At 35.3% G+C, this 17,942-nt stretch overlaps 3 protein-coding genes across 11 annotated transcripts in view; 2 read left to right on the top strand and 1 right to left on the bottom strand.

The window, feature by feature from the left end:
* Positions 1-529: 529 nt before the first annotated feature.
* Positions 530-14,532, bottom strand: LOC127830952 (uncharacterized). 6 transcript variants are annotated; one of them, XM_052355899.1, is made up of 4 exons: positions 9,217-9,428; positions 7,142-7,308; positions 5,645-5,757; positions 530-5,602 (listed from the first exon to the last, which is right to left on the bottom strand). In XM_052355899.1, exons 2-4 carry the CDS (start codon positions 7,245-7,247, stop codon positions 2,087-2,089), a joined length of 3,735 nt encoding a protein of 1,244 aa, XP_052211859.1. In that variant the 5' UTR covers positions 7,248-7,308; positions 9,217-9,428; the 3' UTR covers positions 530-2,086. The 6 variants fall into 6 exon arrangements, with proteins under 6 accessions (XP_052211859.1, XP_052211860.1, XP_052211856.1 ...); XM_052355900.1 differs by having other exon boundaries at positions 5,666-5,757; XM_052355896.1 differs by lacking the exon at positions 9,217-9,428 and adding an exon at positions 14,464-14,532 and having other exon boundaries at positions 530-5,757.
* Positions 9,455-17,942, top strand: part of LOC127830957 (uncharacterized) — a 40,748-nt gene continuing 32,260 nt past the window's right edge. The window contains exon 1 of one of the 4 annotated variants that reach the window (XM_052355908.1): positions 9,455-9,496. The gene's annotated coding sequence lies outside the window, so the exon portion shown is untranslated. Of the gene's footprint in view, positions 9,497-9,542; positions 9,719-14,168; positions 14,277-16,737; positions 16,942-17,942 lie in introns of those variants that run through there. The other 3 variants (XM_052355904.1, XM_052355906.1, XM_052355907.1) reach the window with 3 other exon arrangements.
* Positions 14,515-16,904, top strand: LOC127830955 (uncharacterized). The gene is made up of 2 exons (XM_052355902.1): positions 14,515-14,620; positions 14,922-16,904. Exons 1-2 carry the CDS (start codon positions 14,606-14,608, stop codon positions 16,704-16,706), a joined length of 1,800 nt encoding a protein of 599 aa, XP_052211862.1. The 5' UTR covers positions 14,515-14,605; the 3' UTR covers positions 16,707-16,904.

Raw genomic sequence — 17,942 nt, 5'->3', positions numbered from 1 at the left:
AGGATCATGAAACTTCATAGGTACTTTGATCATGACTGGCAGATGACCTCTATTGATTTTCAGGTCACTAGGTCAAAGGTCAAGGTCACAGTGAGTCAAAGTAGTAAAATGGTTTCCGGATGATTACTCAAGAACGCTTTGGCCTAGGATCATGAAACTTCATTGGTACATTGATCATGACTGGCAGATGACCCCTATTGATTTTCAGGTCACTAGGTCAAAGGTCAAGGTCACAGTGACTCGAAACAGTACAATGGTTTCCGGATGATTACTCAAGAATGCTTACGTGATAGTGAAACTTCATAGGAACATTGATCATGACTGGCAGATGACCCCTATTGATTTTCAGGTCACTAGGTCAAAGGTCAAGGTAACAGTGACAAAAAACGTATTCACTCAATGGCTGCCACTACAACTGACAGCCCATATGGGGGGCATGCATGTTTTACAAACAGCCCTTGTTTGTGATCATGTGTTTGGTCTCAAAAATGAAGCGTTTGTATTGGGTTAAAAACAACAAAAAGGGATATATTTTGTATCTTTTTATAACATACAATAACATGGTCTAACTGTTTCAGAATATTGAACAATAACTCAATAAACAAGAAGCTGCTATAGACAGTGTATCCCCGCATAGGCTGCGTTGTTGTAGAAAAGGTACCGTAATAATTATACAAATGTATGTAATTTTAAAAGGGGAGCAACTCTTTAAACACGAGGGCCTGAAAGGCACAAAGTGGCTCACCCGAGATACCAATGAACTGACCTGTTCTGTGCAGCCCAATAAGATATCATAAGAACAAATGTTCTGAGCAAGTTTCATGAAGAGTGAACTATAAATGTGAGTGTTTACAAGGTTGTTGAATAGCCATGGAAAAATCACCCGCCCACTTGTGGCCAGGTATTCCAACCAACTGTAACAAATTTGAACTCATCGAAGATATCATTGAGGCAAATATTCTGACCAAGTTTCATAAAGTGTTCATAAGGTTTCACTTCACCCATATATCGATAATACCCCCCCCCCCCCAAAGTTTCATAAAATACAAAGCATGTGGCCTCTAGAGTGTTAAGAGGTTTTACTTAAGCCATATAAGGATAAATGCCCCCCCCCCCTGGCGGCTATGTTTTTCAACCAACCGGAACCATTTTCAAACTCTTCAAAGATATAATTGGGACATATCTTGTGACCAAGCAAGTTTCATGAAGATTTGACAACAAATGTTACCAATAGAATATTATCAATACAAATGTTAACTCCACACGCCGCTCAATGCATGACAGACAAAAGGCGATCACAAAAGCTAATAATGAGCACATTGTTCCCAGGTGAGCTAAAATAACGCATTCGTTAACCTTTGCAATATGCACAACAGCACTTGCATATAATTATTCTGTAAAAGTTTCACACAAAGCGCAAGCAAAATTTAGAAGGATTTGTTCACAAAAGCTTTAAATTTAAACAATTGACAATTAATCTCTAAAAATAACTCAATCACGAAACCTTTAAAATATGAGTTGTATAACTTGGAGATTATTTTGTTAACGTTAGCAAAAATAAAATGCAAAATGTAGTATTTTAATAAAATAGCTAAAACTGATTAAAAATATCTCAGTTACTGTATATGAGTTGCAGCACTAAGAGATAATTAATCTACAAAAAATGATGTAAATTCAGAAAAATTTAGGAGGAGGTAAGCACATAAGAGAGTGGCAGACTCAGGCAAACAAGCATGGACAGCATGCCAGCTACCATTTTTACCCTAAGCCTTTCGGCCTTTTTATAATAACAATCGCTGACACAGTTTCATTACACATGAACTATTAAAATAAATAACTACTGGAACTATTCACTATTAATAAAATCTGTATATAATTTTTTTGTTTTCCCAATAGTGGTAAAATTAAAAAAATATCTTACATTACATTTATCAGTTCGAAATTGTCTTTCAATTTGAAATAAATAAAATTTAAACATGCAGTGCTATTTGTTCATCTTGCATGAGCAGAAAAAATCCCAACTATGGCACAGGCATGCTTCTGATGGCACGTACATGTTAAAAATACAAGATTGTGAATGCAAGTATCACAATGATTGTCTCGATTGGTACGACTTGGTCTGAAGGTCCATGTATGTTTGTTCAGGTGTATTTAGGATGCCACTTCCTGTAAGCATCTTGCCAATATCTGGGTCTGTGCCAGCAACATGGCAACCCTCTGGAGGGTCTGTTGGCAGGCTTGTGTATGCCGTATTTAGTTGACATTGTACTGTGTGATTCATTTGGGCACCGGTATCTGCTGTGAAACTGTCTGAGGTCTGATAGTCAAAATATCCACCATAATAGTCTTGGTAAGGAGCTTGAATGTTCCATGTGCTGTCTGTGACATTGGTATTGGAAAATAAGTTGGCATAGTCAGCATACTCCTGCACTGCCTGGTACAGACCAGACAGGTCCACATTGTCTGCAACACTGGCTCCAGTAATTGGGGTGCCAGCAGTGTTGTACATATTCCAGTCATTCTGAAATGAATTATGTTGATCATCGTCCTTTTTTGATACATCTGAAGAAACTCTATAAGGACTAAAGGCTTTTTGCTCATGAAACTGGTTCATATCATACTGAGTGTTTTTCAGAATATGTTCAACATTTCGTGCACATTTCTGGAAATTCAACAACGCCTCAGTATCAAGATCTAGGTCACCCTGCTGCCCGAACTGCTTGATGATGTCGGAGGTGCTAAGATGGTCGATGTTTGGGTTAGGAACTACACCACTGAGGTCTCCATTCGAGCATGGAACTGCTGTATACTTGGTGGGCTGGTCCACACCCTGACCAGCAAAAACCATGTCTGTGTTGTTTGGCAGACAGCTGGTAGGCGAAAACGAGGTTGCAGAGACAAATGAGCTTAATGAAGGATTGTTGCCTCCAGGAGGTGTGGTCACCATATCATCACCATCATCTGTGGTGTACTCTGTATCAGACCCATATTCATCACCATCTTCCTCCTCGCAGTCTTCATCGTCAGGGTTTTCAAAGGAGAGAGATTGTAGATACTGATTAAACTCTGACTCTTTGTAATTCTCATGTATCGCATAGCTGTTTACTGTGTTTATTTGATGACTTTCAACTGAAGGGACAGTACTTGGCAGATTATAAGGTACATCTCTATGCATGCTTGGAAGAGCATTCTTGGACGTAGACAGAACTAGACACTCTACACTAGCCACAGACGTAGACTGAGCTAGGGAATGAATGCCAGCTTGAGTAGTTAGTGCTGCACAAGCTGTTTTGTCTGATCTAGAAACCTCTCGACTTGTATTCGAATATTCATAATGTTTTCTGGGTTTGAATGATTCCTCCCTAGCTTTTCGTTGCTCATCTCTTTCATGTCGTTGCATATGTTTATCGATATTACCCTTTTGATTGCTCTTGTATTCACAGAGAGCACAAGAAAATGGTTTTTCACCAGTATGAGTTTTTGTGTGCATTTCCAACTTAACGTTTGAAATAAATCTTTTTTGACATATCTTGCATTTATATTTCCTTTCCCTGTGAATTTTGCCATGAGCAATTAAATTCTGTCTTGTTTTGAATTGTTTGTTACATATTGTACACTTGTTATCCAGATCCATATTATTCTTGTGTAGTTTCATGTGGCGTTGAAGCCACGCTTCACGGCGGCATACTTTTCCACAGATATTACACCGGTAGACTTCTGTGTCTATGACTTCATGTGCCTCTCTAAGATGAACAGTAAAGTAGGACTTTGTTTTAAACGTTTTGGCACAAATATGACACTGAAAAGATTGTTCTACATGAGCTCTGTCTTGATGTCTTTTTAACATACACTTAGACTTTGCTTGAAAATCACATAGATCACATGCTATTATGGTTGATGTTCCAAATCTAGTCTTGTACATATGGGCATTCAAATTCCTTTTGCAAGAGAATTCCTTACCGCATGCTTTACAGATATAGTCACCCTTGGCGTGTCTTTCCAGGTGTTTTATAAAACTGATTGGGCTAACAAGGCCATGATTTGGACAGTATGGACACATCAGCCTACTAGATGTTGGCCCTGACTGTGTGCGTCTGATTTTTAACTGATTTCGAACATTCGCAGCAATATCCTTGGGCAATAAGCTTAAAACTGCTTTCTCTAAAGTCAGATTTTTATCACTCGCACCATTGTTTGTAATTTTGTTTTTTAGAGATTTCTTTTTATTACGTCTACCAGTTGTGAGTGGACATGGCAAAAATACCTTCATATCATTTAGACTTCTTGCATATATACCTTCACTTGTTTGCATTGACTGTTGAATACGATTAGTTCTGGGTTTGGAAAATGTCAATGCGGATGTGTCCTCGTTTGAAAAAACAGAATCTTCAAAAGCCTGACTACCACTTGTTTTACTGCCAGTCCCACTAAATTCACTGAGTGTTCTCTCCTTAAGAAAAGTATTAGCAGATGTTTGGCCGTGTCCTGCAGCAGTAATAGCAAGCAATGACTGAAGAGTAAAGCTGGGTTCACATGATACGGCCTTTCCAGTTTTATACGTTACCTGATTGAACCTAGATGTTTGTTCAAGTAACTTTTTGCGATGAAGATCTGCAGAACACGTTGGTATATTGGCATCTCCATGTCCTTTGCTGGCAAACAAGTATTCGCCACTTCCTTTCTCATTCAAAGACTCTGTTCTTTTATCTTTGTTGATTACAGCCCCTTTTGATTGCACCTGTTTGCCTCTCTTATGCAAGCTTTTGAAGGCATCAGAGCTGAGATCGGCTTTCTCTGAGTTTCCATTATCCACACTATGCTTTTTATTTTGGGAACTGCTGTTTTCTGATAAGTTGCTCTCAAATCTAGAAGCAATGAGCTCTTTTCCTGAAAATTTTCTATCAAGAGTAGATGTAAAAAGGGACCTTGTCTGCACTAGTTTGTTCACCATTGGATTTGTCTTCGTAATGTTGCTTTCTGTATTTTTACTCACGTTTGCAACGCTTTTTATGGGGGCACAAATTATTATATTTTCTTTCTTGATAACATTTCCTTTGATCTCATAGTCTTTGTTTAAATACTTCTTTTTGTTCTTTATTTTACCTTCAGTAAGTGACACATGTACCATCTGCCATGGAGCACTTTGGTCAGAATTGTTCTCATTTATTTCTTCTCTTACAGTAATCTTCTGTTTCCTTCTACTGTTCTTTTGTTTGTCTAAAGCGACATCTTCTGATGAAGGCTCACTATTACTACAAGAGATGTCTTTTGTTTCTGGCTGCTTGTAAGAGTGATCAGGTTTTGATACAGAAGTTAATGTTGCACATGCTGTTGTTTTATTGTTGATGACGGTTGCTTTAGTGCAGGCAGGATGGGAGAAGTACGGCACTGAACCAATGTATGATAAATGTCCAGTATTTTGACGGCTCTGAACCTTCACTGTAGAAATAGCACCATTTTGACAAAGCTTTTCATCTGCATTATTGGTCTTTGTTATGTTATTTTTCTGATCTGTTGTAGGTTGTTTTTCTCTTGATGCATTTTTCTTGTCTCTATATTCACCAAATGCAAATTTTTCTTCCCTGTTTTTTAATGGTTTAACCTTTTGGGGAGCAATGTCTACCTTTGGGGGAGCAATGTCTACCTTTGGGGGAGCAATGTCTACCTTTGGGGGAGCAATGTCTACCTGACTATTTCCTTTCAGTTGAAGCTGATTTTCATAAAGCTCTGCGTTCAAGTGAGTAGTGCCAGTGTCACCTACATGTGAAATAAAATACATATTTAAAAAATATTAAGAATTATATAAGAACACAGAAGGAGCACATTCAATAATAAAAATATTAATTATAATAAGAACAGAACCTGAATATGGGACTCAAGATTTTAATAAAACTTCGGTGCTATATGGGGAATATTGCATGCCTGTGTGTTCTGGTGGGTTGTACAGGTCAAGTTGATTGTGTGACAAAGTATTTCATGAGCCACCAGGGTAAGCTGATAACAACTTCTCGAAATCAAAAAGTACAAAACATCCCAACGGAACACCACAACCACGAAATATTCCATTCTTACATACCTTTTTAAAATTACATACAACATTACAAATCACCACAACAAATGAAAGATAATTTCCAAAACAATAATAGCATTATACTGAACAAAGAAAATACTTAAATGTTATCATCCACATCATAATGATGTGCAAATGATGTAAGTGACAATTTTGTTTTGTTTTTCTTTTGTTTAGTACAGAAACAGATTTCAATCCGTTAAACAGGTAATTCGGATATAGCTCATATTTAGACAGATTCTTAGTCAGATTATTCATAGGTATATAATAAAATGTTACAGTATATACCGTATAATATATGTAAATTACAAAACCTAATGATCACAAAGACATGCATAGTACATTGTTGTTACAAACATATGTATTAACCTGCACACAAGTTTATGCCTGCCTATGGCATAAATCTGCTAAAATATCGATCAAATTTATGGGGTTGGTCAGTTTCCTAATATAATAAGAACTTGTCCCAGTATTGATGAATACCCACTGCCTCAACATAAAGTAGTAATAATATGCAGTTGAAACACTGAAAAAGTGGAGCCCGGGGTGTAACCTGTTTTCACCCAAGGGGTAATTTTCATACCATGCTAGCTCATTTACCACAGGTTTTTCGTTTTCAGAGTGATATATCAGGCATGTTTAATTTGTGGCTAGTTTCAAAAGTGCCTGCTGTAACAGTCCAGACAATAATAGATGGATTTAGTTTGGGATGTACAGACGCATTTAAACACTGCCTCCAAGTGTGCAGGTATTAAAATACCATTTGTTGCTATGAATGTTTTAAGACTGAGACAAAATGTTTTTGAAGAAGTTCCCATGTCATGCACAGATATCAGATTTGGACAGTGTGTCTTCACTGTGTGAGTTTTGTTCTGGGAAAACTGGGCTTATCAGGGACATCACTTTCCGTCTTACCAGTAATTGAAATTGCACGTAAAAGAATTCCTTAAAATAAAAAATACCATAACAGCAGGAAGTGTTGTACCTGATTAGCCAGTGCAGATTGCACAAGCTAATCTGGGACGTCACATTACATGTATGCTTGTGCATTAGGTTTTTCATGTTATTTACCATCTACTCCCCGGCGAATGTATGTCCAGTGTTTGCTTGTGAACAACTGCTTGATGGCCGCCTCTTGCTCCAGAGTGACGTCCAGCTCAATGCTGTATGTTCCCATTGTTGACCACTGTTATCATGTGCTGATGATCAATTAGTAAGGCTTTTGAAGAAACACATTACTGAAAAGTTGAATTTATTTTGCCATTATTATCATTTGCAATTATGTTGTAATGATTTTGGTTTTTAAGTTGTACCTAGCATAATTAATATTTAATAAAAAAAACAACATACACAAACTTTTAATATCAATTTGCAAGCATAAGACTTTCCCAATTTTAGAAAAAAATGATTGGACTAACACTAACCTCAAAACTTTTGAAAAAAAAAGTATATACTTTTATTTCCATTAAAAAATATGGAAAATTTAAGTAATTCATCATAATGAACCGTTGTTAGGTAATCTGTACACACATTTTATTTATTAAGAGAAAGCTTTTAGACCTAATAATGTACACATTACACCTCATATACTGCTAGTTTATGGATAGTGCTAGTTTATGGCTACAATAAAAAACTTCCAAATAATTTACAAATCAAAGCACTTATGCATAACCTAGATGAATTTATTAATTGAGACTTATGATGTATTCTACTTAAAGAAAGAAGATAAACCGGTAAAGAATGTCTACCAGTGTTGTGACATATTTATGACGCGCCATAAATAAAAAATTGAACTTTATGAAGGAAATCAAAGTCTATGCAGTTACATCAATATATAAATGGTTGATATGTAGTAAATTGACAAAGTCGAGTGCATCGAACAAAACCAGACTATATCTCTCATAAGCATACAATGTACCATTAAGCCGCCATTATTGTTTGATCATATAACCATAGTTTCATTACAATTTTTTTAAGTGACCTTTACCACATAATCAGCACAGCCAACACAACTTTCTTAAATCCTGATATGGTATGTTCTTGTTGAGTCATGGATCCTTTTTGAGTCATGGTTATGGAGATCACGTGAAATCACTTGATAGAATGTTCACACATGAGATGATTTGTTATGGGAAAAAGTTTTGACACAGTCACAATTGTTTTGCTGATCAAAAATGAACATGTTTTTATCAAATACATGTTAGATAAAATATTTACTCTTTTATGTATTGTTCATATACATGTAGTGTTTCTATGTTTTTACACAAAATCGTTTAATTATGAGTATTTTCATGCTTTATTGACTGTTGACATTTTTTCACAATAAATAAACCTCCCCATTAATGTCAGTTTTAAGTTTGAAGCATGCAAAACTTAAGATTGGAACAGCCAATCCGAATCCACTACTCAAGAAGAACCTTATTTTCAAGATGGAAGTTTGACACTATCAACACAGTCGATTATTTCGATGTTCACAGACCATTAACATTTTAAATAAAAGGCAACAAATATAAAAACCAAAAGTTAATAAATATGTTTATAATGATTCAGGTCAGCACATAAGGTAGTCGTGAAGACGCAGCGATGACCTGTAAATAAACTCTGTCATTCACACACACACACACACATCTTTACATAAATTACCCACTCCTCGAGAGGAATATACATGTAGCATGAACATTGAATGACAGTAAAATACTGCGCAATTATCATCTTCACAGAAATATTTAATTTTAACTATAAACACAGCATTTTTGTAATGTAACAGTTATTTAGCTGTTTGTTTTGACAGTATTGTGTCAACTGTATGCTGAATAGTTGTAAACATTATTAATTTTTCTAATAATGCTGATTATTCTTGTAAATTGTCAACTTAAAAGCACTGTTTGTGAGTGTTATGGCTACTGTCAATGAACTGTAGAATTTTAGCATAATTTGTAATGTTGCGCAGTGTAAGGAAATATAAAAATAAAAAAGCGAGATTTTAAGTAATGTTTGCTAGTTCTTCTTGAATGCTCTGAGCTTTTATGAGTACATAAGTACAGCTCATAGCGACCTGGAGGGTCAATATAGCTTGGAGTTGTATTATTGCAACTTAATGTTTGCCAGAAATTAGATGTATCCGAAATTGTATACTCTCCGTATACCATTCATTGTTGACGTCATGCTTGCTTAGCGTCATGTGCTGTTCAATAATTGAGTTTCGTATTAACATCGTAAGTAAATGAATTATATGTAATATTTTATATAATAAGACGTAATCATTCTTCATTAAAATACATTAACTCCTAATCTATTTTCCTTTCTATTCATGTTGTTGTTGTCTTTCGTACTGTACCAACGAATCACTTCAATAATAAAACACATTAATTTCTCCCGAAAAAAATGAAGTTAGTTGGGAAGAAAAGAAGGTATGGATGAATGAAGGTAGGAAGTTTGGTTGGCAGGCGGCAGGCGAGCAGACACGCAAAAAGATAGATACATGTAGATGCTAGCTAGAAGCGCTTTTCCATTTTTGTGGAGATCATAATGAAAATTTTTTTGGTATTTTGAGGTGTGCATATGTTGGAAACATTTATAACAACAACAATCGCAATCGCTTGCACGACGGTCTGTGGAAACTACACTACTAACGCTCGAAATCGAAAGGTGAGGTGAGGGGTGTATTTGTGTAAGATATAATTGGCAGCCCTCGGTTGGATGGTTTACTTACACCTTTAACGACTTAATTATTGTGTCATATGCTGCAGTCATTCATGGGTAGTTCCGGATCTCATAAAACATAAATTTGCTGAAATCGTGTGCCATGCCCCATGATAAATATCCCTTTATTTTCATTTAAAATGTAATCTTTAAAACATAATTTTTCGAAATATTAAGGCTGTTAGTAGTTCTGACTTCAATAACTTTAAATGTCTCTTTTTATGATTTTTGACTGGCGCGACTTTTTAGTTATGGACCAACCCCATTAGGAAAGTCAAACAGAAATTCCCGAAAAGTTGACAGTTAACCAAGACCAGTCCAAAACAGCTTTTAAATGCAGTTATTGGCCCAAATCAACCACTTGATCGGAAAGATTGACATTTTTCACATTTAACTGATATATTCGCAGTCTTCGAATTAGACTATAAGCCCGAAGCCGAGTCGATTCTTGGGACGGTCGGTTGATAATAAATGCATTTTTAATAGCCCGATGGGTCGATTAAATATTTGAGCGTAAATTTGTCAACAAAGTGAAAAAAAATACATCAACACCGGTCAGCCTCTTTCTGTTAAAGATATAATCAATGGAAGAAGTCGGTACAAGTCGTAAGCCAATCAACACGTCTGTGTTCCACTCTTACATAGACTCTGGAGATGGACGATTTTATTGGCAGTTTTTGATTGGTTAGCGGATAGCGCGGACATGATCGATAACTGACAAAAAAGCTTCGCTACTTTCCGAAAATCGTACGAGTCAGCAAAAAGTTGCAAATAAAAAATTGATCGATTAGCAAAATAAAGAACTGCATTTGCATATAGTTAAGCAATATATTGACAAAATTATATATTTATTACGTATTTGCTATGTAAATGGTTTTCAATTTCTGGAATCTAACAATATGCACATTTTATTTAATGTGCAAAACACATACATTTTTTCGGCCTGTCGTGTTCGGATACAGTATTTTTGTCGACTTTAATTTATTTTCGACGTTCTTTATGAACATTAAAAAAAAAAATTATAGTATGACGAATACACATGCGGTGATACGAATGGTATGATATATAAAATTTCGCATTGTATTCACCAGAAATTCCAACTAGAAAGACTAAAAAAATACAATTAGTTAGGGCTCAGGGCGCTTACAAAACTCTCCGATTTTTTTTTTATGATTAAGGACAAATGTTCTGAAAAAAATGACCATTTAGGACACCTGTCCGGAGGAAATTGTGACCAATGATGTAATTGTTCCTGGCCAAAAAAGTCATAACTTTTATCCTCAGTTGAATTATCCGAAGGGATATTAAAAAATTATAACTCCCTGATTATACTCCTTTAATTGACGTTTCGGCATAATGCCTTTATCAAAACATTGGAAATTATATGTTAACTACATTTTTACGTCTTTTGACTGCACAATTTAAATAACAAAGAAAAATGTTTTTAAACGTTGTACATGATGACGTCATAAATGGCGTTATATAGAATGGCGCCAAAAAATGTTAAAATTCGCCAAAAATGAAATGACGTTAAACACTTAATATTGTATCTTAATCTTATGTTAAATGTGTGCTTTATATATTTAATAAATTGATATTTTACATTAAAACAATCATCATCATATGTAATTATAATCTACCTTAACTTATTATCATAAATTAAATAGGGTAAACTTATTTAATGACTCTAATTATTTCAATCCATATCTATGTATAATATTCTAATGATATTTGATTAAATAATCATATATACTTGCTATTCTATATATCATATACACATTATGGACAAGATAAATTGCATAAAGTTCTATTATTTTTACATTCACTATGTTGATGATTAATATAAAATGTTTTTCACATATATTTTTTACAAGATCGTTTCCCGTAGCAGGACATCAAGTTGATTTTTTGTATTTAGTCCATTTGGTGATTGCATTTGAAACTTCTTTATGAATTCCAATTCTTTAATAAGTCTGTAATAATGGGAACTGTCTCTTATTTGTGTTAACACTGATACACCCATATCCTGCACTCTGTGGCCAGCACCATTGAAATGTTCTGAGATTGGTTTCTCTTTTCGTAGCCGCACGTCAGCCTCGTGTTCTTTGGCACGTTCCTTTAATGATCTGCTTGTCTCTCCGACGTATACCATCTTTTGGCATTTAATACAAAATATACCGTACACCAAGTTATAAATGTTACAGTTCTGTTTTATTGCTATTACTTTTTTATCTGATTAGCCCGAAGAGCTATTGGTCTTAAATATTTAGCGTGAAGACTGCATTTGTTCACAAAATTCATCTTAAACATTTAAAATTTATCTATTCTGCTCTTACATATCTAGAAAAACAGCGACGTGACAGACTTTCTTGAAATGCGAATCTCCCGAGATTTCACGGTCAAATGACGTTATTTCTATTTTTAGTAACATACCATGTGCTCAAGTGTTTTCAAATTCAGAATGACATTTCCTGGTATTTTAGATTATTCTGGCTTGTTTGTAAACAAATTGTAGTGTAAATACAAACTCAAAGTAAATAATATTTAAAACTACCTGATTCACACTGAAATAAGTCTTAACTCTTATAATCCACCAGACGTAAGTTGTAATTCACAAATAATAGATTTCAGAAAACGAAAGTAATGTTTACAATTTCAGCAAAAAATGTCAAGGACGATCCGAAAGTATCCAAATGAAAACTCGTCACGTGACAAAGCGACAATGGCGTCAAAATTGTGAATTTCAGACTGATGAGAGTTATTTTCATCTATTGTAAGATGCATTTGAAACATTTGACCCTTAAAATATTCCCTGATGCAGTAATTTATATTCTTTCACCAATATATGTAGAAATGTATCCAAGAAAATGAGCTTTCTTTGATTTATAGCGTGACATAAATATGTTAGGACTCTGGTTGACTTTCGATACGGGGTTGGCTTCAGCGTACAGGTATGTCAATACTATATAAACTGTACGCTGAAGTTTCTTTAGCTAGGCTGTTTGTTGCCGATGTTCAGCATATGTTTCATATTTCAATGTTTATTGTGAATTATTTTGAACGTGTATTATGCAAATTTTCAATATTGCAATAGACGAGTAAATTGTTATTGTTTACATTCAGGATTTTCCGCGCATGCGCACTGACTGGTTGGCAAAAACACTGGTTACAGTAATGTAAAACATGTATAAAAGACTTTCGTTTAGTCAATAAAACGATAAAATAATCCGAAATAAACATCAAATCTCTTAAATAATAGCGCAAATAAATCATATTTACTACCACTAAATTTTTATTCATAAATGTAGTTTCCTCTTTATCAAAATACGAATTAGTTATTAGCATCAGAGTAAACGTCATCGGAAGACTAAATACTGAAAATCTCACAAAACAAAACAAATAAATAAGCCGTATTCTTTCTTATATTTCTTACTCTTTTCCATTTAATGAATTTTCGCTTTGTTTCCATTGAATGACAATATAAATAATTTTAAGCATTCAAATGGAGAAAAAAAACTGCATATTGTGCAAATTGAACTGTCTTTGCATATGTATATTGATTTTTTTTTAACTAAGTGGTAAGGAGTGATACAAGTGAAACATGTAACAATCAAGCATTTTATGATAAATAACACTATATATTTAAGTTATTTTACACAAGTATTTTTGATTTCCTGTTTTCATGATGGTGTTTCATGCACTGATGTGACGTATATTGTTTACACGTAAATGCCGATTTTATATGTTCCGGTAATCGTTAAATACATTAATTGTGTAGCAGTAAAATTGCACACAATTTTAAATTTATAGTTATTACACACTGTATATTATGATTAAACTGGCTAGGGCTGTCACGATACGCTGTGAGCGTACCGCGGTATATCGTGGTGCGGCAACACTGTATCGCGGTACGTACCGCAATATTTTACAGAATATGTATCTGTGAAGAAAACAGCAGAATAACAAGTTTTACAAACTTTATTAAACTCAATAATCAGAAAACACTGGTATCATGGTATGACTAGAAACTGTAAAAGAAACTGTAATAAACTTGATAGAAGTAGTTATTGTTATTGTTCGCGTCTTTTTCTAAAATGTCCGCCATGTTGTTTACAATAGCCATGACTACGATCTGTGTAAATCGAACGCTTCAAAGGCATGTTCAAAATGCGGAGTCAACGGGCCCAGTATTGAAAATCCGTAGCGTTCTGACTCTTCATCGACTTATTCAGAATCTTAAGATAACATGATTCGGAAGTGGCATGCTTTGAACGATCGATATACTAAAGAAAGAAAATAAGAAATAGTATAAACATCTTTTGGATAATTATAAACTTATTTGCAAAGGAAATCTGTCCCTAATTCCAAAAAAGGTACGGACCCATACATCGCCGTATTTTAAACATGAAAGTTAAACATCTACAAGTGGAAGCGCTTGCTTGACCTGGATATTAACGGATTATTTATTTAGCCCTTTTGAATCGCTTCTACATTTTTCAAAACGGTATCTATATCAAAATAATTATGTAATGTATTTATATCTGTGCTAATATAATAATATTTAAAAAAACGGTGCGGCAACGCCGTACCGCGGTGCGATTTTTTTCACGACATGCACCGCGATATACCGATATACTGGTGAATCGTGACAGCCCTAAAACTGGCTAATATATAACTTATCGTGTAAGTACCTATTATCGAACAGAACCTGATATCGGACGGTTTGTTTTTGGTTCTATATGCGCATGCGCAAAAGTGCGCATGACGTCACATCCATAAACAAAGGGTCATTTATGAAGTCCGTGACCTACTTGTCCACTAAGCTTGCAACAAATGCGCCGAAAACAGGTAAAAGAAATGCATTTATTGTTATTTACACGGTTTTATGTATTTTTTGCTATTACTTTTTGAATGCATTTATCAAAACGTGCATTTACACACCAAAAAGCGTATTTCCATTTGCAATTTTGGTTGCAGCAGACGTAGATTTTTTCGTCGAGTCCGGGTCACGTGACAGTCATGTGATAGTCATGTGACTTTGTTTTATTATCGCTCTTAGAGCTACAGCACAGTTCCGAAAAAATATTCCAGCTTTTCTTTCTTGACAATTGATTATCATAAAGTTAAGTTTGTTTTTCTTTTTTTTCAGTCTAATCCTAAGAAGATAATTAAACACAGAGGTCTTTACTCACCAACAGCTCTTCACAATGCATACCTTAAAGTAAAAGACAGTGGCTTGCCAGTAAGAACTGTTGCAAAACAGTATGGTGTTCCTCATACTACACTATGGGACCGTGTGAAAGGGGTTATTGACCCTGAATGCCTCAAACCCGGACCAGCTCCACTCTTCTCTCAGGAAGAAGAGGTCAAACTAGTTGACCATGTCAAGACAATGGCTGCCCTTGGGTATGGTTATACCATCAGTGAAGTTGTAGCAAGTGCTACAAACTATGCAGTGTTCCTTGGTAAAAGGCCAAATGATAAACCTTTGTCTGTGAAATGGTTTAAGGGTTTCCAGCAGCGATGGCCTGAGTTGCGAGTTGTTCGTCCGAGGGCACTGTCCAACTACAGAGCTAAAGCCACATCAGAGGCCAATGTTCATGAATATTTCAACAATTTGATGAGCGTTGTTGAAAAACATGACCTCCACAACAAACCTGAGTGTGTCTATAACATTGACGAAAAAGGTATCCAAACAGAGCATACCCCACCATTCATAATAAGTGGCACATTGAAGGCACCAGCAGTTACTTCGTCAAGGTCCTGCGTTACAACAATAATTGGATGTGGAAACGCATTAGGCACACAGCTTCCACCATTCTTTGTTTTCAAAGGGAAACGCCTGAATGCAGATCTGTTACAAGGGTCTACACAAGGGTCATCAGGGTGTATGTCTGACAGTGGCTGGTCAAATTCAGCTGTGTTTTTACACTACATGGACACCCATTTCCTCAGATATGTGCAAAGAGTGGACAAGTCACAGCCTATCCTTGTTCTGCTTGATGGTCATAAAAGCCACATAAATGTTCCAGTGCTGGATTGGGCAAAGAAGAATAACATTATTCTATTCATCTTACCGGCCCACACAAGCCATGTCCTTCAACCCCTTGATGTGGGTTGTTTTGGACCCCTTCAAAAAATCTACAACTCCATGTGTCACAGATTTATCAGAGAAAATCCCTCTACAAAAATAACAAGGTACAATGTTGCTCCTCTTGGATCTGCTGCATACGTAGCAGCATTGTCTGTGGAAAATCTTCGATCTGCCTTCAAGAAATCAGGTGTTTTTCCTGTTGACGAGTCAGCTGTTAGCAAGGAGCATTTTACCACTTCGCTACCATATGTTGCTGCACCATCTGTTCCTGAAATCAACAAAAACATGCATGAAAGAAATCCTGATGTTTTCTTCTATGAAGCAGAAGTTGTCATTAACAAAAAGAAAGAATTCAACAATGCAAAGAAAAAGAATAACATTCTTGAATTTACATCTGGCAAAGAAATAACAGATCCGATAATTGAACAGAAACTCAGGGAAAGAGCTGAAACAACAAATGAACAGAAAAACAAGCAACAAACTGAACAATCCAACAAACATTCGAAGCTTATGCCCACAAAAGAAACAGTTTCACAAACAAGGAACAAACAACTGAAAAAAAAACAATCAACAAAACAACACACTTACCCAGAGCCTGGACCCTCCCATCTAAACACTGATGTTGAATCCTCTGAAGATGATGATGAAACTTGTTGTGTATGCAGCCTCTTTCAGCCAAAAGAACTTGCTAACTGCGTATCATTGATATTTGTAAAGTGGGCCAAGTGTGACTTTGATAACTGTAGCCACTGGGTGCACTTGCAGTTTTGCACAGCCACAAATGTTGTTAGGAGAAATGACCCGTTCTATTGTCCTTGCCACAATATTGCAGAGGAATAGACTTGTTTTTTTGTGTTCAAAGCTACATGCTTTTCTAATTTTGTTAATTTTCATGTTTCAAAAAAAATTGTTCAGTTTCATGTTTGTTTATATTCACTGGAGTAGTATTTATGAACTGTTCGGTAATAGGTCATGTTTACATCGGCCGCCATTTTGTTTTGTCTGCTAGAGGTGACAATAAACAAGGAATCATTGTTATGAATTCTTGACGGATATTTGCTTGAAAACTTTACAGATAAGTTATTTAATGATTGAACTGTTAGTTATTTGTTAAAACAAATTGTTTTTGTTATTTTAAGTGTTTGCAAATTTAACTTAATTTCTTAGGTGTTCGATAACTGGTTCGTCCACCATAATCCTGCAAATCCATTTCGGACTAATATCTTCATTTTTAGCTCATCTATTTTTTTTTTAAATTATGAGCTATAGTCATCACCTTGGCGTCTGCGTTGGCGTCTGTGTCCGGTTAAGTTTTGCGTTTAGGTCCACTTTTCTCATAAAGTATCATATTGCATTCAAACTTGGTACACTTAGTAACTATCATGAGGGGACTGGGCAGGCAAAGTTAGATAACTCTGGCGTGCATTTTGACAGAATTATGTGCCCTTTTTATATTTAGAAAATTGAAAAGTTTTGTGTTTAGGTCCACTTTATTCCTAAAGTATCAAAGCTATTGCTTTCATACTTGCAGCACTTACTAAGTATCATAAGGGGACTGTGCAGGCAAAGTAATGTAACTCTGACTGGCATTTTGACAGAATTATGTGCCCTTTTTATACTTAGAAAATTGAAAATTTGGTTAAGTTTTGTGTTAAGGTCCAATTATTCCTAAAGTATCAAAGCTATTGCTTTCATACTTGCAACATTTACTAACTATCGTAAGGGGACTGTGCAGGCAAAGTTATGTTACTCTGACTGGCATTTTGATGGAATAATGGGCCCTTTATGCTTTGAAAATTGAAAATTTGGTTAAGTTTTGTGTTTTGGTCCACTTTACCCCTAAAGTATCATAGATATTGCTTTCATACTTGGAACACTCGCAAACTATCATAAGGGGACAGTAAAGGACAAGTTGCATAACTCTGGTTTTCATTTTTACGGAATTATGGCCCTTTTTTGACTTAGTAACTTTGAATATATGGTTAAATGGTTAAATTTTGTGTTTTGATCCACTAGATCAGACTTTCTAAAATATGTTCATGTCTAATGAATGACACAAAGAATGCGGTTGATAAC

The sequence above is a fragment of the Dreissena polymorpha genome, chromosome 5 (genome assembly GCF_020536995.1).
Source record: "Dreissena polymorpha isolate Duluth1 chromosome 5, UMN_Dpol_1.0, whole genome shotgun sequence".
In the NCBI taxonomy this organism is placed as follows: Eukaryota; Metazoa; Mollusca; class Bivalvia; order Myida; family Dreissenidae; genus Dreissena; species Dreissena polymorpha.
This window is presented reverse-complemented; position numbering and strand designations above follow the sequence as displayed.